Source organism: Dermacentor silvarum, chromosome 1 (assembly GCF_013339745.2).
Source record: "Dermacentor silvarum isolate Dsil-2018 chromosome 1, BIME_Dsil_1.4, whole genome shotgun sequence".
NCBI classification, from domain to species: domain Eukaryota; kingdom Metazoa; phylum Arthropoda; class Arachnida; order Ixodida; family Ixodidae; genus Dermacentor; species Dermacentor silvarum.
In genome coordinates this window covers 65979005-66005114 of record NC_051154.1, presented here as the reverse complement: position 1 = coordinate 66005114, position 26110 = coordinate 65979005, and the positions used below count along the sequence as shown (strand labels likewise).

Sequence of the window (26110 nt, the reverse complement as noted above, 5' to 3'; positions counted from 1 at the left end):
ATTGTACTCAGAGGGCGCGCGCAGACACCCAAACACAGGATAGAATCTACTGTTCTATCCATACCTAAATATTTCGTGCCAATTCCAGCAAAACTGCGGATTCGTCACGAATGGGGATGTGTACTAGCTTTTCATTTATTTCTGCTTGCCTGCTTCACATATCTGCGTTGAGCTTTTGACAGTGCTTAGTACATATGTTGAGCATGTTAGAAACAAACTGTTGAATCTATGGCTTCATTTAAAAGAACGGAACATGCATATAAATTTTGGTGTACTTGATACAGTACAGTAGGTTATTTTTGCTGCTTGCTTTTGCAGCAAAAATAAACCGTTGGCAGTCTGCGCTCGTGGTGTCGTGAGTGTTTCTTTCGTGTGTCCTCATTTTTTCGCGCAGTGATATAAACGTCTAAAGGCTATGAACCAACTAGCCCGCCAGAACGTCCTACTAAATGGCGAAGGTTATGGAAAGTTATGTATTTGCTTTTAAAGAAATAATGCGCTTAGAATGTGTATATTTACTGCAGTGAGGATATTTAATTCATGTTTGTTGTTTCACTGCATAATTCTGTAGAGAACAAAGCCAGTAACCAGCATACCTGTAGTGGTGTATGGCTATACCAGGTGTTCCACGTAACTTGAACCTAACTTTAAAAAAATAGAATGGCACTCATTTAGATGAATGAGACCAATGGCATATTGTTTGTCTTCAGTTACTCAGAATGCTGTTTTTAAGTATGATTAGTTTGCTAATCAGTTACGTTTAATATGACAAAACAATTTTTAAATAAGTTTTAGGACATAAGATGTACTCCGTGAAAAAAAAAATGGCACTGCACTCTTGTGCGTCTGAACGGCAGCGCTCTCACTGCAAGAGAAAAAAAAGTGATAGGCTACAATGTCCAGTGTACCTCAACACCTTGATTGTAAAGATTGCAATCCATTGTAGTCCTAAATGATAAATATGGTTTCAAATGATAAGAGATAGGCTGCCGATGAATATGGATGCAAACACACCAGTCAGCTTTCGAACGGCACTCGAGATTCATTCAATGTAAACATGATTGAGAGTGTTGGAATCCAGACACGCAAATGTGGAGTGACGTCTTTTTGTTTTTATATTTTGTGGTCCTTCTTCGAGCTTACAAAAAAGAAACGCATATAGACAATGTAGTGAAAGCAACCTTACTGGTTGTTTATGAGAACGCTATAACTTTTCAAATATGACTTATGCCCTAGAAGAAACATATTTAAAAGCTTGCCTAATTAAGCATAACTAATTAGCTAATTGCACTTTTCACCACCACAAAAGTGGAAGAGGGCAGCAGCGGTGAGAAAGAAAAATGGCTGTAGAGAGCGTTTCTGCATTGCTCACTCCTTTAGGCAGGATACAGTGCCCCAGAAAATGTGCACAGTAGCCAAAGAAAGCGTTAAGAAGTCTTCATAACCTTTACATATTGTCCACAAAGTGTCAGGATAATAGTAATTGGCTGTAAGCATGCCTGCTAAGTAGGATACAAAAGATGTGCTATGAAAACTGCTTCATAGTATGATGGAGTCTTAGTACTGGGGCCGTATTCTGAAATGTTCCACTTCAGCGATAGTTTGCCTTTCGCCTTCAGGCGCGAGCTGATTGGCTGTTTCAGCAAAACTGAACGAGCTGATTGGCTCGTTGAGCCTGACATCATTCAATTTTGCTCAACCAGCCAATCAGTGTGCACCTGTAGGCGAAAGGTGAACTATTGCCGAAGTGGAATTTTTCAGAGTACGGCCCCTGCTGCATTTCATACCACACCAGTCTTATTCACAATGCTAACATGTACAAAAATGAGCTGAAGTGGTATCACCATCACAAAAATATCACAGCTACAAGACCCTATGACTCAAATGCCAGTGCTCTAAATGTCGCATTCCTAGTATCACATTACTTGATGTATCCACACTATTTACATTACACTGACTCAAACATTTTCAAACGGTTGACTGACACCGACCATAGTATTCGGATGCTTGTATCACAATGTCCTCGTGGCATTGTGCAGCCATTGTGCCTAGCAAAAGTCACATTGTCGCTTGTTGAATACACCATTTCAACCTTGCTTCTCTGAAATACTCAGGGGATATCTAATAGCATTAGTGAATTTGTTCTTTGTAGAAGGTGTAACACTGCCATCTAAATTCACGGAGAATTTCATTACTAGACCCATTTCTATAAACTTTCTGCATACGTAATTTATGCAGTGACTAGAAACTTTAAATTCCTTTTTCACTCTTTACCTGTATGCTTGTGCACAGACGTCAACTTGCACAGTAAAGAAGAGAGCATGTAGCTCATGTGCTCAGTCGGCAGTCAAATGTGTGGCACAAGAGCTATGCATGCAAGAGCACCTAAGGCTCCTTGATGCATGAGCCTTCAATTGCATTCATAAGCAGTGGTGTTTCTTTATCTGTGGTTGCTGCCTGTTGATTCATGGCTGTAAACCGGTCAAAACTTGAGATGTGCACCTGCTTTCCCAACCTGTCAGCATGGTGAACATGGAGGTATTCTATGTCAGAATCTTTTTGAGAGTGAAAGCGAGAACACATAAGGACGATAGCGAGTTATTGATACTTAACCTAGAAGCATAATTTACTTGTAAGCATTTTTTCTCCTCCTATTATCACCCATCTTGTGAGTGACCGATCGTGGCAATAACAGGGGCATGATTTTATGAGAGTCAAAGATGAAGGGCAACGAGATGAAGGGTATGATGAAGGGCAATTGCAGCCCGTGACTGGTAAAAAGTTCCTGGGAGGGGTTAAAGGTACACTAAAGGCAAATATTAAGTTAAGCTAAAGTCATAGATTAATGCTCAAGAAGGTCTAAGGGGTCAAAATTATCGCAAACAGAGGTTTAATAACCGAGAAATTCAGGTGAATGCAGGACATGATTTGAGATTCCCCTGCGACATTCAGGTACTAGCCCAATGACGTAGGCACTCCTCATTATAATTCTCACTAGTACTCAACCACTTGTAATAAAAAGATCATTGCATTGAATTATAGGATGGAAGAAAATTCTACTTGTCGAGTTCTATTTGATTTTAGAAAAAACACCTCATTGATGTTACCCTTGACAATGACGCAGGAGTTCGAAAGGTTTCGTTTTCACTTGAATCTGCGCTGCCCACATTTTTGCTTTTTAGTAGTTCTGTTATCGTGTAGTGCTGCGCTAGTACTGCTGGCTCGTGAACCTGACACAAATTGCGAGTAGCAAAGAATGCCACATCCATGTGATGTCACAGGATGCCTGAATGGTCCGCACCACTCGATCAAAGAGCAGCGGCAGCAGCGAATCCAACGTTCTGTCTTGGCTCTGTTTCTCCATGGCCGCACCATTGCGATTTACGTAAAAACTGTAGCCCCATCTGTCGGGCGACGTATTACTCACTGATGGGAGTAAAAGGCAGTGATGGTGTATTCAACGTCACACTTCCCCACTTGGGGGCGGGCGATTTGAATTGCGCTAAAGGTATACAAACCTTTCAGACACGATTTTGTCTTAAACCAAGCCTTTTCTTGGCACGAAATAAGCGCTGCGAGGTTTTTGGAATGGTATTTGAACAGTCCAGATTGACGTAATATTTACTGTTCGTGTCCCTTAAAGGTAAAAAGATGGGCTAGTTGGTTACTTGAATTATGTCACATAGCAGTGCATATGTGCAGCAGTGCAACAACAGTGCTGAAAATGACAATTAAAAGTAGCACATCCATTCCCTGTGCATGCATCCTGTGCAGTCTTTGGATAAGATACTTTCATTCTTTTCTTGAGAGAGCAATAGAATGGATGCTCACGCAGTTTGCACATACCTATTGAATACAAGAAGGCTTCAAATATTATTACGCTTTCTTCCCAATGATTATCATTATGCAGCCTGCTCCTTGCTTTCCCTTTCCTCTTAAGTGTATATGCTTTCAAACCAAATAATAATAATAATAATAATAATAATAATAATAATAATAATAATAATGCAGGGCTACATTCACTTGGGTTGCTGGTACATGCCTTATTGTTTCTTGCCCTCTGTGTCCTATATTCACACTGTTTTTCACAATAAATTATAATTAGAAAAAATTGGATGAGTGAATGTGCTCTTTTTTTTTCAATTGCCACCCATTCCCAGTGCTACTGTTGCACTGTACTGTCTGGTACTGTTGTAGTAAACCAGCTGATCTTCAATGCCCATTCTGTTTCACATTGTGCGTTTTGCCGCAGAAGATATGTCACACTACTCATGCCTGGGAAAGTCTTCAGAAGTGGCGAGAGCCATTGGTGAGGCCACAGGCCAAGGGCTCCATGTTTACCTTCCTACTCTGCAGGAGCAGTTGCCATGCTAACAAATTTTCTGTTATACCTAGTGAACTTTATAGACTTGTTTAATGGCACAAATTTGCCTTTAGCAGACAGTGAAATATGCATGAGAAGTTTCTCACAGATTATTTTTTCTTTGACAAAAATATTCGGCTGACTATGGTAGATTTTGAATACTGCTCTTGCAGCATTTTCTTAGCAAAAAATGGAAATTTTTGCAGTGTTCATCCTTGATTATACTGTAAACACCATCTGTTGATATTTCTATCTATACAATTCTTTTGGCACATCTAAACCATGGAGGAATTTTCAAGGTGTTCAATAAGCACACTGCTGCTGATGTGTCACACAAATGCTACAACAGAAAATATATACATGTACCATAATATTGTAACACTATATTAGTGTACATTAGCACATTTCTTACTCTACATTTTTGTATATGTATTCACATAATATTCTAATTATTGTATAAGTTATAATCTTTGATTGTACTCTCCCCCCTTACACAATGCCTCTAGAGGCCTGTAAGGCATCTTTAAATAAATAAATAAATATGTCTTAACGTTTGTGGCACTACTATAATAAGATATGATATATGCACTATTTGAAAACAACTCTTTATTATGTCTTACCTTATTTTTCACTTTAAAATTTTTATGAATTTTAGCACTAGCATATTCACAAAACAATGAGGTTTTAGATGTTCCAATGGAATTTTTGCAAGGAAGAATGGCAATACTAAGAATGAGCCCTGCTTACATCCCAGTGAAGCACAAACTTAGCTCTTGAATACGACTGCACAACTAGCACCTGTTCCTTATTTACATGTGTCAAAACAGAGATAGAGAAGACAAAGAAAGAAAGAAAGAAAGAAAGAAAGAAAGAAAGAAAGAAAGAAGAAAGAAAGAAAGAAAGAAAGAAAGAAAGAAAGAAAGGGATCACTGCAAAAACCTCACAACTTTCTTCTGAGAGGACATACTTGCCACCTACTGCACAATGCTTTGTAGTGCTGCATTAAGGGATGGGTGGAGCGAAGGTGGCTGCAGCCCCATGCTCCAACCCCCTAGGAGTAAGAAAGGGCGTGGGTAGCCACATTTGACAAGATGTGGGCAAAGCCCCCTTACATAATCACCATTAACTTAGGCATCCAGTTCCTTAAAGGGTCACTAAAGAGAATTATTGAATCAGTTTAGATTGATGAAGTATTCTTCAAGAGCTCTACTTTCATTGATTTCGTGGAATAGGTTGTAGTAAAAGAAAACATGACGTTAAAAGTTTCATTTTTGAATATCACACCGAAACCCCAGGGCCTGTGTGTCGGTGTGATGTCACAGATTGCAAAGTATTCGTTCACATTTCGGCCATTGTGGATCAGTAAAAGTTCATGAAACTTCACAAGTTCAGTCTTTAAGTATTTTAGAATACAACATAGTCCATTTTTACCAATAAATGTTTAACTAGGCTTGAAACTTCACAAGTTCAGTCTTTAAGTATTTTAGAATACAACATAGTTCATTTTTACCAATAAATGTTTAACTAGGCACAAGCATATGGCGTCAAGGCACCAACACCACCAGTCTTTTGTTCTAGTGTGTTTTATGGCTTACTAAGCGTCTTCTTGCAGTAAGAGTGGCTTTTTTGGTATTCTGGATGGGTAATTTACCAACACAGCTCAAATAATTTTTCTCTTAAGCGTCCCTTATGTTTTCCTACGAACAGTGTGCAGTAAAAGTTGTCCTCTATTACAACCTTAAAGAGCTTTCATTGCTGAATTTGTCAATTACCATGTAAGACAAACTCTCGCTATCAGTGTTCTTGCACAACTGAAAGCTGTGTCTGCTTCACTGCGTCTGCTTCAAAATTCCCAAAAGATGGGCTTGTATGTGTTCATCATCAAATTTCAGTGCCAAATGCCAGCTAACTTGGAGTGTGTGATATTGCTTTTAAATTACAGTGTAGACCACTTATAACGTAAGTTCAAGTAACCGTGGTCTTCGCATGAAGCAGGCAAAGTAAAAAAATGGTGGCGACCAAACTTTAATAATAATAATAATAATAATAATAATAATAATAATAATAATAATAATAATAATAATAATAATAATTATTATTATTATTATTTGCCATCAATACAGGGGTTGATTTTCAGGCACAGTACAGTGTCTCATCCGATTTCTTGGACTGATCGGCGTATGCACGGTGTCTAAAACATGGCGACCACAGACCAAGCTGCCACATTCGAATGTTACCAGTGCCCTCACTTTCGTTATCAAGGTGGTTTCTCTGCTTTCCATGTGCTGTACAGCCATTGCAATGCATTTCGTTGACACAACATCAGACCACAACTTTGGTCGCCGACGAGGCGTGCTGGGTGGCCTAGCCGGCGGGGGTGTCGGGCGGCATGCCGTTGCGGGAAACTTGCCCTTGATATGTTCGTACCCGTAGGCTATTATATAGAGACTACGCATGCAATCACACGCACGGACTGAAGTGACAGCAACGCATAAGAAGCGGAGTTCGGTTCCTCGGGCAATCAGCCGCAGCAACTACTATGAACAGGCTACAAAGGCCAACCAAGTTTGTATGTACCCACAGTGGTACGAACGGGGGAAGCTCAGAAGTGCACATAAAGCCTAATAGCTCCAATCTGCGGAACACTGCTTAAACTGACTGACTTATTCCGCAGTCGTATTTGAGGTACACTGCTTAAACTGATAGTGTCACACGCACGACAGCGTCACAACGCGCATCGCAACAGATGCACAGAAACTAAAGCTACGTTCAGTGCAAAGTGCACCGCTGATAAGCAGCCGAGCAAAAGGCTTCTCCGTCGCATAGGCAACCACCGCGAACCAGCATTGAGCTGCCGCCGCTTTTTTTTTCTTTTTCGTTTGTTCATTTGCTTACTCCGAGCTCATGCTCCTCCTCCGCATCACCCTCGTTGCTTTCCTCTCCCATCGATGGGCGCACCTCGTTGAGAAGTGTGCTCGCTACCGTGCTTGTTAGCGGGATGTCCCCGCAGAAGACACATTATAACGGGTATTTTGTCTCGTACGGCTGCACTGTAAGCTGCATACATGGAGTTCTATGGGAGGGTAAACGGGAGTCAGAAAAGGCCACATTGTAGCCAGATCTTCACTATAAATGGTTACGTTATAAGTGGTCTAGCTGTAATGGGTCAAGTTATTGGACAATTCTTAACTATGCTCACTACTATCACCACAGCCAAGATTTTAATTCATTATTTGGCACGAGTTCACCTTATAAAGAGCTTGAGTAGCTTCAATTTGGCATCCGTGCCTGTCTGCTTGGCAGCATGTCCCCATCAATTTCATGTCACAATATTCAATACAGGTGAACCACATTATAATGAAGTCGCACATGAATCGAAAATACCATCATCATATCCAATATTAATTACAGTTAAACCTGGATATAACGAAATTGACAAATTCCCGAAAAACTTCGTTATAAAGAGGATTTCGTTATATGCAGGTTTGGCACGAAAATTCGAAAAAGAAACGCTTACCGTATTTACTCGATTCTAACGCATCCTCGATTGTAACGCGCACCCGTTTTCCGTTTTCGTCAAGGCACTCATCCTTGGAATTTCACACCAGGTACTGGATGCGCGGACGCGTGTCGTTTCACATAAGCGCGAGGCATCAGAAACGAAGAGCGAGCATCACGATGGCGTCGTAGCATCGTATAGAGTTACTACCATAGTGTTACGGTAGAACCCCGTGTTACGTCGTTTTCGGCCGGTCCCGGCACAGCTCCCATAGAACTCAATGCACTGGTAAGCCCGCTGTTGCGTCGCAACTGTGGCATCGTTCCCGCATCATACGTTGCGAACTGCCACCCCGCGCCGGCCCGAGCGGCCATTTTGACTTTTCATGTCGCTTGCTTGGTGGCTTGACGATGGCATTAGCCGCCCAAAGTGCCGGGGGCGACAACTACGACGTATTTTCGGTTTCCGCCAGCAAATGTACGGCCCTTGAGATCCGTATTCGCTATCTAAAGATGGTGTCTATGACGCATTGTGGCCCTAAAATTGGTTTTGGCTCATAGATGTTCCATATAAAGTCCAAGGGCGATAAAGCAGTCGCCGCACGCCGTATGCTGTATGTGCGAGTGAAATCGTGCGAGGGGAGCCGACGACTGCGTCTAAATCTCGCACACGCAAGAAAGAAAAGCAGGGAGGAAGCGCGCCTTCTTCCGTTGTGCTCGACGCACCGGCGAGGGAGCGAGGGATAGCGGGCGACGTTGTACTGTACTCTGGTATCAACTGCGTACTGCGCGGCGGCACGCGGTCGCGTGGGCCGTATCTTGAAAGTGATCTGCGTTGGGGCAGTGTCTACGCAGTGTAGGTGCGTCGGTGGCTCGTAGCTTTGTGCATGCTGTGTGTTCTCGGCGCTCAGTTTGCATTGAAGCAATAGACAACAGCACGAAGGTCACTTCGTTCTCTTCTGCAGCGGCGCTTTGACACGCCGCCAGAGTTTGACAGCGCGTGTCCGCGCTCATCGAATGTGATGTGTCACAGCGTCTGCCAGCACGTCGGCAACATCAACTGGAAAAGGAGAGTGCCGGCTTGGTGAGCTAGGCCAGCTGCAGCAAGCGGCAGGATCAGGTTTGAATGAAGGGAGGGGGAAAGGTCACGCCCGCGGAGGCAAGATTGCCGGGTCGAGGGATGCCGGACCTCCTCGCACACGTGCGCTCGCAAGCACGCACACGTGCGCTCGCATCGCATTCCGTCGCGGTGGAGAAGGTGCTTCTGGTTGATGTTCGCGCAAAAATGACAAAATTTGGGGATAAATCTCTAGGTTGTCGGCGGGGAAAATTCTTTATATCGAGGGGGTCTCCCGCTGCCACTTCGTTACGTATAGGTCTCAAATACATGTGCTTCTGTGGAGTAACAGCAGGGAATAGAAAAACTTCGTTATATCCAGGAATTTGTTATATGGAGGTTCATTATAAGAAGGTTTAACTGTATGAGCACATACTCGTAATATGTTGATATCGCCAAAAACATTTCATATTTACTTTGTTATATATCCAATAGTTTGTTACTTCGCGACCGAACTATTTATAGCACAACAGTACAAAATATAATTACATTATAGAAGTATAGACGACGTATTCAAAATACCTATGTAAGGTGCAAGCTAGTGACATTACATAAATTAAGGAAAGAGCAAAATAAAGCACTATGCAAATAGTAACCCCATAACGCTCAATGTGTCATATATGTCAAACCTCTGAAACATCGAAATTCCTCTTTAAGCACAGGAAACTTAAAGCACAGCCTATAATAGTGTTTTTATGCTAGAATGAGTTCTTCCATCTTGTAACTGCAGCGCGCACATGAGAAACGAGGACAAAAAGGTGAAAGTGACAGACAGGCGCTGTCGTTTCTCGTGTGCGCGCTGCAGTTACAAGATGAATAGATACCAACTCGCCCAACTTTCAGTACTTTTGCAGTTCTTCCAGTAATGAATAGTTCAGCAAACCAATTACTAATTATTCTGTACTAATTACTGTACTAATTAAGTTTTGAATTAAATACCATTTCCTTGTATTGCAAATGTACTCTATGGCCTGAAATAAAGGTGAACAAAATCCAATTTTCTTTGATGTGGAACAGTGTATGGGTTTACCAGTTTAATGGCTCATAAAAAGGCTGTGCATGTGAAAAATGCTCACTGCCAATGGAAACATTACTTAAATCGAGTAAAGTACAAAAAAAAAAAGATTAGTAAAAACCAGTCAAAAGACGAAGGACAGAGAAGAGACGTGGCACACACGAAGACTGGTCTTCGTGTGTCCAGTCTTCGTGTGTGCCACGTCTCTTCTCTGTCCTTCGTCTTTTGACTGGTTTTTACTATTCAGTATGTACCAACTGACCCAGAATGCTACTCTACTGAAAAAAAAGATGATTTCAGAAAAAAAAAAAAAGCACCTCATCAATGGTGTTGGCTAGGCGTCGGCTATATGGTTTCTTTCCAACCACAGTTTGGCCCTCATCTTCAGCAGGAAATGAGAGCGGACCTATTACTGGGTCCATACCATACTGGTGAATCATGGCATAAGCCATCTTTCGCACTTTCTTTAGATCATCTTCAGCACCTGCAAGAAGCATTAAAGCAGAAGCATTAAAGCACAAGTGTTGATTGCTCCACAAGCAACACATTGATCAATATAGAAAATGTCTGCACACTGTACGGCAACCTAATTTTTGCTAATCCCATACAATCCACAGATAATTGGTTCTGCAAACAATTCCCATTATACACCACATTCTGTTTAATGGCAGTGCATGTCCTTTCATTTTAGGAAATATGGTGCCTGCAGATTATTCCTAAGTTTTAAACTTTCTTAAATATAAACTCCTACCAAGGGCTTGCAAATAATACACCATTATGAATAGCATAACAAAAGGCGCTTTCATGAAGATATGCACAATTTCTGATAACATCAGCTAAGGTGAACCAGCATCTTTTGGAACCTAGGTACAGAGCTCAGCATTAATGTAGCAATCATTTTGCAACAAAAGAACTTGCACAAATAGGCACCACAACCACCACACACCAGTGGTCAGCGTGTTAACGCCAATTAATGAGGCACAACTAATCAATCTAACAAACTTCATGCTTTTTTCCATAGGCGTTATAAGGAAACCTTCCGAGTCTACTGAGGAGCTTTTTTTTAAAATGAGCCAAATTTACAAACCTGAAACTGTGATATAAAACTGTAATGACAAGAAAAACTAAGCAAATTTCCACTAGAAAAGTATAACAATGAAATGGGTCAACTAAAGCAAATCAACCATGTGTGAAGATCATATCTTCGATCAAAAATGAGCCAGATCCTGCTGGTGTACGGATCAAAATGAGCCAAATCCACTCGCCCAATAGGAGAGTGCTTACCACAAAATGTGATCGAGGCACTATGGCAGTCTCACTGCAAGTTATGTTCCTGACTTCATTACAGCCTTCATTGCTGCTCAAAAAAAAAGATGCTGTGAGACATTACAAATGAGGTTCCCTATGCATTCAAGCAGGCGAATTTGCCCTCTCCAAATATTATTCCCAGTGATTATGAAGCATAGCAGTGCCCTTAATTGCCAATGTTCTAATAGCTGTTCTACTAACATCATCACATCAGACCGTTTTGAAAGTCATTTTCAACAAAGTTTTCGGACCAAAACAGCATCGAATAGAGTGTTTCAAATGAAAAAGAGTAAAATCGGAACTTTACATCCTAATATTGGTCAAATGTGCTGCATATTTTTTCATTACTTGTTGCTGTAAAGTTGCTCTAGCTGACATGTAAAAATATCATATAATGCTTTTATAGCATTGCATTTTGGTCCGATAAAAAAATTTTTGTGTTTTGCTCAAATTCGTTTAGGTGGATTGAACCCATTTGAGAAAAAAAATTAACCAATGGCCGATCTGGTTCCAGTCCATATGGGTCAGACACAAAATCACAATGTCTGTTTACTGAGACAAATCATTAAGAATACAGCCATTCATGCATAACTTGCTGTCTTGCATCTTTTAAGTGACATCTGATCCCAATGAACTAGCTTCGAGTATACAGGGTGTTTTGGCGACAGCTATCTCTGATTATTAAAATCAAGAGTTGAGAGACAAATGACATTTTTTTTGGTTGAAATTCAAAGTAGGGGGCAAACATCAAATATCGTGGCGCACCAATGGGGGGGGGGGGGGGGGGGGGATTCGGGGTTGGAACCCCCCCTGAGGCCGACTTAACCCCCCTTTTGTTCAACCCCTTTTCTTTCCTTACGCATTTGAGTACTGCAACTAAGATGTAAGACACGCAGTCGTCTGCACACTTGCAAAACGCATTTTTTTGACAATTTACCGTGAAGAAATCGAAATTAGTGCTGTTTAGATGGTATTGGCAAACTGTCACACCCCCCTGGCAGAGATCCTGGGTGCGCTACTGTCAAATATTGTGCAATAATGTACAGTGTTCTTATAAAAACCGGGTAATTGAAGCCAGTAAATGCTCCAGGCATATTCACTTAGAAGGAACCCTAAAATTTGCACCACTGTTAGTGATACAGTCACACGCTATCACGACAACTGATGCATGCACCTGTGAGCCAGGTGAGGTGGACTCAAGTCGCACCGACTGTGTTGCCGAAAGTTGGACCGGCACTACACTGAGCCTATCTTTCTTTTTCTTTCGCACTTGTCCGCATTCCACACAGGATAAAGCGGGAGACACACGGTTCGTTTGGCGTCCGATCCGGCATCTGACGTGCCAGAAGTGGCCGGAACCGACGCGTTTTGCCATGCCGAAGCGCCGGATCGGAAGACCGGGTGGAACGAATTGGACAGATTGTTGCCGCCCAACACGTCGACAACCGCACGTCGTTTCGCCGCAGCCAATGACACTGTGCTGGCATCTGATCTCCGACGTTCCCTCCACAGAGGTGGCGCTGCAGGCCAGTTTCTCTCAGCTTTTTTTTTTTTTTTTTTTTTTTTCTCGCCGGCTGCAACAGCACTGGTACAATTCATTTCTGACCACGAAATAGTTACCAGTTCGGTTGTAAAATCCTCTCGAACGTGTGCCTGTTTTGCTAAGCAGCGTCTAGTACTAGCACTCAGCTACTGGCGAGATTTGCCGGCAGCCGCGATGCAACAGCATTTCACAGGTAGACAGCACACATGACTGTATGAGCGAGGCTGCTCGCTTAGCTTTCATGCTTGCCCTTCGCATCAACGGCATCCAATCCAATTGTACTTAATTGGGGTAACCTACATGTACAGTGTTAATCGTACTGGCAAAAATAAGTGCACTCAATGAGTTCGGGCTGGATCGCAAGTGCCGTCAGCCATGGCGTCCGCCGAGCTAGGCCTACTGGCTTGACGTCAGCGGAGCCGTCAGTGGACAACACACCATGCGAAGTGTTTTGTCGCTTGCAAAGACATAATTTTAGTGACAGTGTTCGCGGTAAAGCGAAGCCACATTGAGCAAAGTTTTTTATTCTGTATTATCGCCGAGGATATGAAGTGTCTGAGTGTACAAGTTGGGGCGCAGGATCTGGGCGGAGCTTATGCACCGCTCGCTCGTTCGGATGCACGTCCCATGTGCCCCAAATCGTCGTATGCTGCATGCCAGAGCATGCGCCGCCGCACGTCGGATCGGACACCGAATCATACCATGTGTCTCCTGCTTAAGGTGATCCTCTGCTGTTGCTAACATGCAGCACCCTCCTCACTTTCCATCCCCTACTCCATCATCTAAAGCTTTTGGCAAGATGTTCACAATGCAGCTTCTACCCTACCCATCAGTGCTGACACGTGACTTCCCCGATTTTCATCATGTGCACGGAACCACTGTAAACAAACTCTACACTGGAGCACTGCACGGACCTGATTTGTCAGCCCAAGCCGGCCTGGCCCATCGTCTAAAGCCTGGGCTCGCTGAAGTAACTAGGTCTATATGCACATGCAAAAAACATGTCATAGCTTAGGTGGTATATCGAAAGACATTACAATAAAACTGCAGTTAGAATAAGACATGGCAATAAAACTTTTTTTTTCCCATTACAGTATAGTATAGCTAGCATAAAAAAAACCGAAAAAAGCAATGGGTTAAATATTCTGGAAAGGCATTTATTTGAAGCTTTGCATACACTTTGTTTAAAACACAATAAATTTGGTTTAGAAAACACATTTGTGGAGCGGTCTATGATTAATAAATAGTTCTAACACCAAGCAAAAGCAGTGTTTTTCAAAACATGCACATTTCAACTCTTGCACGAAAATAATAAAGGAGGCAATGATCGTGTACAGTAGGATCAAGCTATACAATATGATCATCTTATTAAAGCTACAAGCGTTTCCTCCTTTTCATCTAAAATTAAAGGTGGCAACATGATACGCAGTTACACATGCGTGGCAGGAAATGAGCTGCCACACTGACCCTGCCTAACTCCCGACGATGCACTTCTCTTTCAGGCCCACAAAACATTGCAAATGCAGCTAAAGTGGAAGCCATCGATGTATACTGCAGTGACCATCAAGCAGCTTCAATGTTTCAATAAATAAGAAAAGTCCAGGTGTCCTTAGCTATCACCTAATAGAGCGAAAGCCTTGTAAAGCCTACTGTAATTCACCTTAATCCACCCCAATTCACCTTAATCAACCTTAATCCTCCTTAGTACAACTAATCCACCCTAATCATCCTTCATCCTTAAGGTACCCTAATGCAATCACTAATCAATCATTAACTTTGCTAATAATTAATGATTTCTTATACACGGCAGGACACGCTTTGGTTTGCTTCTGGCTTTGGGTCATGTGATATTTTCTGTACCTCACAACGCGACCTTGAAACTATAGATCTAAGGCTTTTGCCTTTAAAAACATTGTGGTAAATAGCGCAACGGCAAAACGATAAAAGTATTGAAAGCCAGCCATACCAGTCAAACCGTATCAAGAGTGCCTTTTAGTCCATTTTTTTACTTTCAGGGGAAGAACATCAGCTTTATAAACAAAAACAAAATAAATTTCAATTGTTTTTTTATTTTTTTGCTAAGGTAATTAAGAGCTAGCTTTTCCAACTTCTCACTTATGCTTCGCGCAGAATGCCTTGGATCTATGCAGAACACCCCGCGACTTGAAAACCTGACCTAGGCCCATCAGTGAAAAGGCCGACCTTGCAGCTCCAGCTCGAGCCCAGACTGGGCCCACCAAAGAGCGCTTTAGCCGGCCAGGGCTTTCAGTAGGGCGTAGCTCGTGCAGTGCACCACGCTACGATCAAAAAGCTGCGCTCCAGCTAGCAACACATTTCAAATTGCCGCATTAAAAAACATTCTAATTCATGATTTGTTGTGAATATAAGAATTAAAACCTTGTACCATGGTCAGGTTTTAAAAAAAAAGTAATTTTTTTTAAGATATGACCATAGACGCAATGGTCTTACGTATGCAGATTGTGTTAATAAGGGCCTTAGAGGGACATAAAGGCAAAGGTGGACTGTTTATACCATTCGAGAAACATCGCAGGGCTTGTTTCGTGCCATTTAAAAGACTTAGTAAAGAGATAAATTCAAGAGATAATTACGACTGAAAGGGCACCGTTCCTCTAGTGCAATTCAAATCACTTGACACGAGCGAGGTGGTGACGCTGCATGTCATCACTGTCTTTTACTGCTGTGGGTGAACAGCATTGCTGCCAGAGTATTAGTGTAAAACTCAAAAGCGCGGCAATAAAAACAATCAAGTGTGAGAGCGCAGGTGGCACAGGGTCAACTGAAAAGGAAACCTTTCACAGCCATGTCGTTGTCAAGGGTATTTTATCGAGTTAATTTTTCTAAATCTCGAATAAAAGTGAAGTAGCATTTCTGCATTTTAATCAACATATATGCAATGCAATAAACTTTTTATTATCAGTGGTTGAGTACTAGCATAGTCCCTTAATAGCTTTTTCTGGTCACGAAACTCCCGCCTCAATTTGATATAGAGCCAGCGCCTGCCGCTAGGGGCGCCATAGTAAAGAAAGGCCACCAGCCGAGCGGTCACCGCAGCGGCGGCGGTATTTTTTCTGCTGTGGTCGCGTTGCGGCCGAAAGCCCAGCTTATTTTCAATTTATTTACATTGATTTTGTCGTAGCAGTTACAGTATCCAAACTTGAACATCTGAGAGTGTTTCTAAACGAAATCAAGGCGCGTACAAAAAGTAAAACAATCTCAAAGTCAGGGCGGTCGTGTGTCAGCAGACGACGCGCATAGAATTCTTTTTACTGAGAAATCTGTCGTTAGTTGGCCCAACCGGCTTCGATTAACAACTTTTAAGCGAATTTTATGCGCTGTACAAAGCATAAGACATTAGCGGCGTGGCGTTGCCAGTAAACGACAACCTGAGCTCAAGGTCGTGTGCTGTTTTCGAATTCCGATGCACTCGAGCTGTTCAGGCGATGGTGACAGATTGTAATCGCACGTAACATAAATGTTCTATGACGTCAAAAAGTTTGGAACAGGTACATCGGCAGATCGTAGCCATGAATGAAGCGCTTGCTTGAGGGAAGTATTGTCATTTTCACGTATCGCAAGCTTTGCTAGTTTTCGTGCGTATATTCCAAATGTGCGAGAAAGTTTTCAAACGCGATTTTCGTGCCAATATGCCCTATGAAAACGCAAATGGATTATTATGCCCGACGGACTCAGCATACTGCGCTTATTAATCTTTAACTCGCACAAGCAGAGTGACGAATATTGACGGTCTGCTGCACTCAGTAATACCATCTTGGCGAACTGCGACGCATAATAGTATTTGAATCGCGAGCTTTCTTTGAAGCAAATGTAGCCGTTCTAACTCGCGAAAATTCTTATGAGAAATAACATTTAATTTTCGCTTTCACTCAGTACTGGGTGTAGAGCTCAAAAACGATCTGAAAGTTGTACTGACACAGAAAACTGACATCTTGTTTTTCCTGTTGCACTAAGTTACTAATGTCCCATTTACACGGCTGGCAGCCTACTTTGCTTCATGAGGAAACAAATTATTTCTGTGGCAGGGCCCCTTTTGTAAGCCGTGCAGCGCTGAGGTAGCAACGTTAAGCAAATGTTAGAATTGTCAATAGCTGTTGCTATCAGCACGCGAAATCCATAGGCCTATGGATTTCAAAACTAAGTGCTTATGTGAATAATTGGCCGTCTATAAATATCAACACACGGACAGTGCAATTATGGTTACAGCTAGGTCATAAAATTTTATTGTTAAACCAGAACAAAGTTTTATATGTGCTTATGTTCTCGTGGATGTACTCATAGGCACTGATGATGTTATTGCAATATATAAATGAAACAAATCTTGTAAACAGAACAGGCGACTGAGAATCACGCACACACACACAGGCCGTCGAAAACACGAGGAATGGCAGTAGGCTGAGGCGCGGCTTGTCCCTCGGCAACGATACGGCGTCACAGTCTATCGTGAAATCCATCATCCGTACGGAGATGGATGATGGAAAAGTACTTCGTGCACACACGCACATGCTTGGACTCGAAGCTGAAATCGTCCGTTTCTTGCCGTGGTATGGCTCGCTTCCAATTTTCGAAGTGCTCACGAACACTCGGCATGCAAAATAGCGATACCTTTTCGGCAGTGCCTTTGCAGCTGGAACGGGCCGCCGGCACACAACACATGCGGCATCATGAAGCGAACGTGCTGCTTCAATTGTAGAATGCACAATTCGGATCTTGCCTAAAAATCAATCACAATATAAAAGTACGCGTCCAAACTTTCAGCACACGCCGGCCGCATCTGCAGTCTCTCGGGTTTAATGCGGAGAAAGGTGCCTCTCAGCTGCGGTGGCGCGCAGCGCGGCGGCTGTCATGCGACATATCAAGCTCTCCCATAGAGTGACGGCGGAGTTTCGTGACCAGAAAAGTATTGAGGGACTATGGTACTAGGACAACTATAATGACATGTCATTGAGATAGTATATAATGTCGTGGTAGAGTCTCCAATCATGTCCTACGTTTACCTCAATTTCTCACCTAGTAAAGCTGTGTTCTCGATAACATTGATGCATTAGACATTATCAAGTATTAATCAATCACTTTACCTTAACTTAATCATGCATTTAGTGTATCTTTAAGAGTTGGAAATAACAAAACTTGGATACGGTTTTACTTTATCATTTTCCTTTTCGTACTCTTTTACTGTAGCAACTATAACATTAAAGTCAAACCTCGATATGACTAACCTCGATTTAACAAAAATTCACGAAGTAACGAACTATTTTCATTTCCTGATTTAGTTACACTTAAAACGTGTATTTTTTTTGCGATTTAACGAAGTAATTTCGTGACACGGTTTCGATTAAACTAAGTTTTCACGGCCATTTCAGCAAAATAATAAAAACTACAAATGCTGGCCGATGTTTAAGTTATTTGCAAGCGTCCTTCTGCATGAAAAGTTCAAGCAGAACGCCGACGAAGTGCACGCGCCGGACGCAGTATGCAGGAAATGGCGCTGTGCCATTTGTGTGTAAACAACTTGCGGAGGCTTGGAGCACTCGAAGAAACACAGGAGCTGACAATTCCTTCAGCGCAAGGGAGTGAGGAAGGGGGCATTCATGATGATGTGTGGTGTTTTATGGCGCAAGGGCCAGTTATGGCCAAAGAGCGCCATGCAGGTGTTTGTGAGTGTGCAGTGGAGCGATGAATTCTGAGAAGTAGTTGAAGCATGGCTGTAAAGCGGCCTAAAAATAATCGCTCTAAAGTGCGTAAATATACATGTACTAAAATCATGGCAATGACTAATGAGGTGTACTATGAAATGAATGCATGGAGAAAGAATGACACGACATTTAATATTTAAGATGCCAGTAATTGGCAAGAAGCACTACTGCCTATACAGAGCCCTTAAACCACAAGGGCCTGGAGGCATGTGCTATAAAACTACCATCACAGCGGCATCCTCTGGAGAGAGGCTGCGACGAACTTATTGGGCTAAAACATGCAGGACCATATCGTTCAAGAAATCGACGACTGATTTGGCGTTAAAAGCGGTTCTTCACCAAGAAACATGATGGGATGAAGAGGGACATGATACCGATACGCTTGAGAAAAATATTTCTTTCTCTCTGTTCCAGCTCCCGACACTCCCCGAGGACGTGGAGGATGGTCAGCCTCTCACCACATCTATCACAGGTTGGTGGTTCATCACCAGTAAGCGAAAAATTGTGGGTGCCATATGTATGTCCTATCTTAGACGACAGAGCAGGACATCAGTTTGTCGTGTTTTCGTTATAGGGGGCCAGAAGCCTAACTGTGGTTTCATCCAAGTGAAGCTTATTATTTCTTTCCACATCCCACAAGCGTTGCCAATGGCTTTGCAGTTTCTTTCCCAGGAAAGGCTGTGCAGGAACAGCACCTGTAGGGAGATGTAATGCCTGAGATGTAACTGATGTGGCCATTGGTCTGCTCGAACATTGCCCTTGATGCCTGTATGGCAGGCACCAGCATATAATCACATGCTGGTTAGATATACGCTTTGCATAGAGTGGAATACAGTTCATTAAGTACAGAGTTTTGTGTATAGAGTGACTTCAATGCTTGACGGCACTTTGGGAGTCTAAAATGAAAGTCTTTTGAAGTTGTGATCTCATTTATACTTCATAGCCGATAATAGTGCATAGGCCTGAGCCGTAAAGATACTTGTCTCCGGGTGCAGTACACCGGATTCCGAAAAGGATGGACCGATGGCTGCATAAGATACCCGGCATATGACTTGGAGCTGTGTAAAACTCTGTACACGAGTATTAGATTGGAGTTCTAGGAAATGCATTTAATGGTGCTCTGGCGCCTGTTTCGCAACTTCTATAAATGATGTCACAATCTATGAACTGCCACTGCCATGGAGGTACAGTTCCACTGGAGCCATAGGGGACTGTTCAGAATTGGAACACCCATTTCCTCACTAAGGTTTCTTACACGCAATGAGAACAGCTTTCTCGCTGCAGGCGGTATGGAAGAGTGTGGCAGCGCTCACATCGTTTATCGTTGAATGAGAAGGATGTTAAATGTTGCTTGTACTTTCAGAAATATATAACTGCTGTTACCGCTGCAAATGAAGTGACCACTTATTCGACTCTGGACTTGGAGATTGGACTTGTCCTGAAAGCACCAGTCGCGAGACGGATGCCCAAGTGGTGAACGGGGTCTAGGATTTTTAATGCACTTGGTGTTGCGGAATTATAAATTATAGACCCGTAATCAAGGCGTGAGAGGAAAGACTGTTATACAAGTTTAAGAGACACTTCGATCACTGCCCATGTTGTGCGCGATAGAAGCTTTAGAAGGTTCATTGTCGTCAGGCACTTTGTCCTCAGACGCTTAATACGAGGAATAAACGTGAGAATCGAAGTTACTCCAAGAAACTTGTGCTCGCTGCTCACAGAGAGCGCATCTCCTTTGATTTCAATAGCTGGGACTGGCGTACCCCTCTCTTGTTTGTGAAGAGTACGCAAGTGCTCTTCTGCGCACTTACTTTAAAACCATTTTCATCTGCCCATTTGGACAATTTGTTTATTCCAAGCTGCACTTGTCGTTCGCAGATGGAAATATTGCATGACTTGGAGGCTATTTGCACATCGTCGACATAAACGGAATAAAACATAGTGCGTGCGATGGCCGTATGCAGGCCGTTCACTTTTACAATAAATAGCGTGCAACTAAACACTCCCTTGCGGCACAGGGTCTCTTGGGTGAAGGGCCTAGACAGAGCGTTACCCACTTTTACACGGAATGTGCGATTAGACAGATAACTTTCGATTGTGTTTAGCATGTTGCCACGGACACCATCGTCAAAAGATCTCGGAGAATTCCGTAGTGCCATGTCGTATCGTAAGCCTTTTCTAGGTCCAGAAATACTGAGAGACAAAACTGCTTATGTATAAAAGCATCTCTAATGTAAGATTCAATGCGAACAAGGTGGTCTGTTGTGGACATACCTTCTCTGAAACCACACTGTAAGGGATCGCGTATTTTGTTGCTTTCAAGAAAATGGATAAGGCGCCGGTTAACCATTTTCTGAAAGAGCTTGCATATACAACTTGTCAGAGCTATAGGCCTATAGCTACTGGCCGAAGAAGGTTCCTTGTCATCTTTGAGAATAGGAATTACGACTGCTTCTTCCATGCAGTCGGAATGTAGCTGGCAGAGAACATGGTGTTAAAGAGTGACAGTAGTGTTTTGTGGGTTTCAGCGTGCAAGTGTTTTATCATTTCATATAGTATTCTGTCACTTCCTGGAGCAGAATCGTTACAACAATTCAGTGAAGCCTGAAACTCCGCCATGCTAAATGGACGATTGTATGCTGCATTGGCTGTGTCTTTCCTAGCCAGAGGCTGTCGCTCTGCTTGCCACTGGTATTTAACAAATGTGTCTGTGTAATGGGATGTACTGGATATATGCTCGAATGTGCTCCTAGACAATCAGCCTGGTCCTCAAGAGTGTTCCTTGTGTGTTTACTAAAGGTAGAGGATGAGTTTTCCGGCCTTTTATTTTGTTTACCTGTTCCAGGCTTTGCGTTCGTCTGTATAAGATTAATATTGCTTCTGTATTTTCCCCAACTTTCCCGTTTAGCACGGCGGCGGTTTTTCTACCTTGTGACTTGAACGCCTTGAAGTTAATTAGGTTTTCTGCGGTTGGGGAGCTACGAAGGAGATTCCAGGCCTTGTTTTGCTTTTTCCGGGCTTCCCTACACTCCTCATTCCACCATGGAATCGGTCGTTTCGATGGCGACCCATTTGTTTGGGGTATAGATACTGATGCAGCATCAATAATAAACGCTGTAAAATATGCTACTGCACTGTCAATACCAAGTGCACGGACATCGTCCCAGGGCAAATGTGTTACTTCACGAAACCGCGTCCAGTCGGCTGAATCGACTTTCCATCTAGGAACATGTGTAGAGCACTCAGCTTGTTTTGTAAGGTTTAGTACGATGGCGAAGTGATCACTTCCATAAGGGTTATTAATAACATCCCACTTCAGATATGGCACAATTGTACTGGACGCTATGCTTATGTCTATGAAGAAAATTTTGTGTGTAGGGCTGTAGAATGTTGGTTCTTTTTGTTAAGCAAGCAGGCACTTGAGATTAGAAGTTTTCTATTAGCCGTCCTCTCGCATCATAGCGAGAGTTGCCCCACAGTGTACTATGTGCATTTAGATCACCAACGACTATGTAAGGGTGATGGAGTTCATCAATAAAGCTTTGAAATGTTGTTCTAGAGATTGATAACTTGGGGGGATGTATATAGACGCGATGGTGACTAGTTTATTGAATAGCACTGCTTCGATAGCAACTGCTTCAAGAGGGGTTTGGAGTTGCAGTTTCCGACATGAAACACCTCTGTCAGCTACTATAGCTACACCGCCTGACGATGCAACAGCTCGTCCCGGTCTTTCGGAAATAGCGTATTGCTGGAGAAAGTTTGTGTAGGTTTAAGATGTGTCTCCAGAACAACAGCACCTTTGGATTGTATTTGTGTAAAGTTCTTTAATGTCATCGAGGTTGTGCATTAGGCCTCTCACGTTCCAGTGTAATATGTGTATCCACATCGTTTGTGTTTTTGGGCTGGTGTCAAGACGAGTCTAGTTGGCTTACGGAGCCTTTCCAGGCCCCGTAATCCGGAGTTTGTCTTTTGGAGCAGTCGCGAGAATCGCGTTGCTCCGGAGGCACTGGATGCGCCGCCTGGCTTGGGTTTGTGTCCATCGACTCCAGCTGGACTTCCGCTCAAGCGAGCGGGGTGTTTTCGGGGTGGGCCTTGCCTTGAAAAGCAGGGCCTTGGAGCCACCAACCAGAGGTCGATGGGCCTCCTTCAGAGACGGCGAGCAGCGCTGGCTGCTGTCGCCTGGGGGGCTGGTGGCACAGCCGCGGTCACACTCTTTGGGGCCGGGCCGATGCCGGAGTCTGCTGCAGCGTTGCCCCCTTTCGCGCTGCACCAACATACCCTGCGGTATGCAGGAAGGAAACGCGTTTCCGCACTTCTTGAAATGAGATGTTCTCTTTCACTTTCAATGTAATGATACCTTCTTCTGTCTTCCACATAGGGCATGATCGGGAATATGTGGCATGCTCACCGTCGCAGTTTGTGCAATGGAGCGTGTCAGTGCAGTTGTCGGAAGTGTGTCTTGTTTGCCACATTTTGTGCAAGTAAGCGGCCGTGGCCCTTTGCGAGCCATGGCCAATCTCTGACATTTGAAACATCTGCGTGGATTGGAATGTAGGGTCTTACTCGTGTCTTTGCGTAACCAGTTTCGAGAGAGTCTGGCAGTACACTCGTCGCAAAGGTGAAAATGAGAGTTTTGTACGAATTTCTTTGTTGTCACGTTTGATCATTATTCTTTGCACTTTGATAACATCCTGTTCCTTCCATCCTTCAACTAGTTCTTCGCTCAGATTCATGAGTCATCATAGGATACCACACCTCTGGATGTGCTCATTGAGCGATGTGGGGTTACCGTGATTTCAACATCACCAAAAGCAAGGAGATTTGAAATCTTTTAATGTTGTAGTTTGTCACGCACTTCAAGCAGTAGGTCGCCGCTAGCCATTTTAGTGGTTTTGTATCCAGGACCCAGCACGTCTGTGAGAACTTTTGCAACGGTGAAAGGGTTCTGACTGTGTTTTCGGCGCATTTGCTATGTATAACATGGTAGCGTGGGAAGGATGCCTTGCTTGGACAAAAAATTGCCGTTTCTTCGGTGCGCCCTCTTTTCGAAAGAGGGCGATCAGGCAGTCGGGGAAAGGCACTTAAAGCCATAAATACTTTTTGTTTTCGGCAGCTACGCCAGCCGCCCACCACCGAGCCCAACAAGGGGACGCTACAACACCCGAAGGAGACGCAGACACCAGCTGTATGTAGCTACTACAGTGTAGACCGCTTATAACTAAGTCGCCGGAGTCGCGAATATCTGCACTATAAGTGGTACCGCACTATAACCAAAACAACAATTTTCAAGCCCTGCACGTATGCAAAACATGTAGACCAAGCATGTAGACACGCTTTGTACTATCGCGCGCACATCGCTATACGTTTTCGTCAGTGAGCTGGCGAAACATAATTGCGATGTAGCACCCCCCGACAGCTTGCACCAAGTCAAAGCGGAACAACTGTTTGCCGTGACCGCTGCGAAAAAAACAGTGACCGCTATCGATGCGATTATGAACGCTGACTTTGTGGTGCTGAAGGCACGCGCCCGACGCACATACCGAGTCGCTCAGTCGCTAACAGCTGGCAGTCGAAACCGCGGTCGCTATCTATGCGATCATCGATGGCGATACGTAGTTTTTAGGCACGCGGCCGACGCGCATACCGAGTAAAAACGAAACTACTGTTCGCCGCAAACGCTGCGGAGAAAACCGCGGCCGCTATCGACGGGATCGTGGATGACGACTACGCAGTTACGAAAGCCGTGGCCAATGCGGTGTGATGCGCGGCGGTAAACGAAAGAATACAGGCTTTAAAGACACAAATAGGCTTGAAGCGTTCCGGCGTTGCTATCATTCACGTACGATTTCAACTGATGGCTGTGGCGATGCGGACTCCGCCGCTTCGTTTTAGTTGGACGCTAGCGCCGTTCTTGCTCTTTTGCGTCGCACATTTGCGGCGCTCCTCGCTCAGCGAGCTCCGAAAGTAGTCTGAAACTGATGTGCAGCCAAATAAGTCCGAATTAACGAGAATTGATTGCACTGAATAATGCATACGCTGGCCGGCAGCACGCACCTTGTGAGAAGCTGCTCGCTGCCGCCCTTGTCGGCGAGATTTTCCGGCGGAAGCTGCATTATAACGGTATTTCGTCTCACACGGCTGCACTGTAAGCGGTATGCGTATACATGGAGTTCTAGGGGAGGGTAAACGGGAGTCTGAAAAGACCGCACTATATCCGGTCCTGCACCATAAGCGGTTACGTTATAAGTGGTCTATACTGTATAACCTAATATAAATATCCTAGGTTGGATAGAATACACCAGGTTAACCCTTGCTGCCTGCGAAGTCGGAAATAAAAGGAAGAGAGGAGGATACAGGAAAGATTGCAAGTGAGAGAGAAAGACGAAGATCGGAGAGGAGGATAGGAAAAGGCAACTACCGATTTCCCCCGGGTGGTCAGTCCGGGGTGCCGTCTATGTGAAGCAGAGGCCAAAGGGGTGTGTTGCCTCTGCCGAGGGGCCATAAAGGTCCAAACACCCGGCATCGGCTCAACCCCCAGGATCCCCTTTTCCCCGGACACGGCTAAGCCACGCACGGTTAAGTGCGGAGGGTCCAACCCCCCTGTGCTCGGGTCCGTGGTGTCGCACAAACCAAAGGCCTGCTAACGCGGATGCCCCTGCGGGGGAAGGGGGCATTAATAACGTGATCAAGCACGCGCTATAGGGGGCAGGGAGCAGGGGATGTGCATTTATCCGCCCTCTCCAATCCTCTACCCTACCCTTGCTGAACCTGCCTATGGCTGTCCAAATGCGATATTGGGGGTAATCTTTAGCAAGCGCAAAGATTGAGCCGAGATGGTTGCTGCCTTCATGCAATCTGGTTTTCCAGGCACGGTGCGAAGTGTTTGCTCGCACTGCGATAGCGAGTGTTCTTGATAATCTAATGATCTTTGTCGGAACGCGCGTGACACCGATAAAACTACGAACCTTACTTCGTGTATTTGTCTCTTCGTTATCACTATCAATGCTCCGCCTTTCTGCCAAAATTGCAACATTTTTTTTAGAGCGCAGCTCTTAGGCGCCCATTTTTGGGTTGAGTGTCGGGTCCCGCGGCGTACCTGGGATGCAGTGATGGTACCAAAAATGGATGACGGTGCAACACCCGTGTCACACGGGCGTTTGGAAGGCCTTCCAACCGATAGTCAGTTGACTCAAAGGTCAAGCTCGAGCTGCTACACGGGCAGCTTCGAAGGCCGCCAAGTCAATAGTCAATCGAGTCAACGGAGCACCCTACAACTCTATCGAAATCTCAATGGCCTTTGAGCAACGGAAGCGGAAACAGCGCGAACATGCGCTCTCTTTCACAGTGTGCTCGTACTCACGGTTAGAAAGAACAAATCAAACAAAATGCTCTAAAATACTATATATGAGTGTTATTAATTATTAATAAAGTATTTTTGCCATTTGATATGTGCGAACTGCACATACTCTCGATCGACAACAGCGACGTGCTTGTGTTCGTACACTCTCCCTCTACTCCATGTGCTGCCGGC

At 43.9% G+C, this 26110-nt stretch overlaps 1 protein-coding gene across 1 annotated transcript in view; it reads right to left on the bottom strand.

The window, feature by feature from the left end:
* The window catches only part of LOC119443965 (paraplegin-like), a 389278-nt gene that overhangs the window by 42537 nt on the left and 320631 nt on the right, over window positions 1-26110 (bottom strand). Inside the window, 1 exon segment of the mRNA XM_049668856.1 lies at window positions 10311-10477. Coding sequence (XP_049524813.1) covers window positions 10311-10477 — 167 coding nt within the window.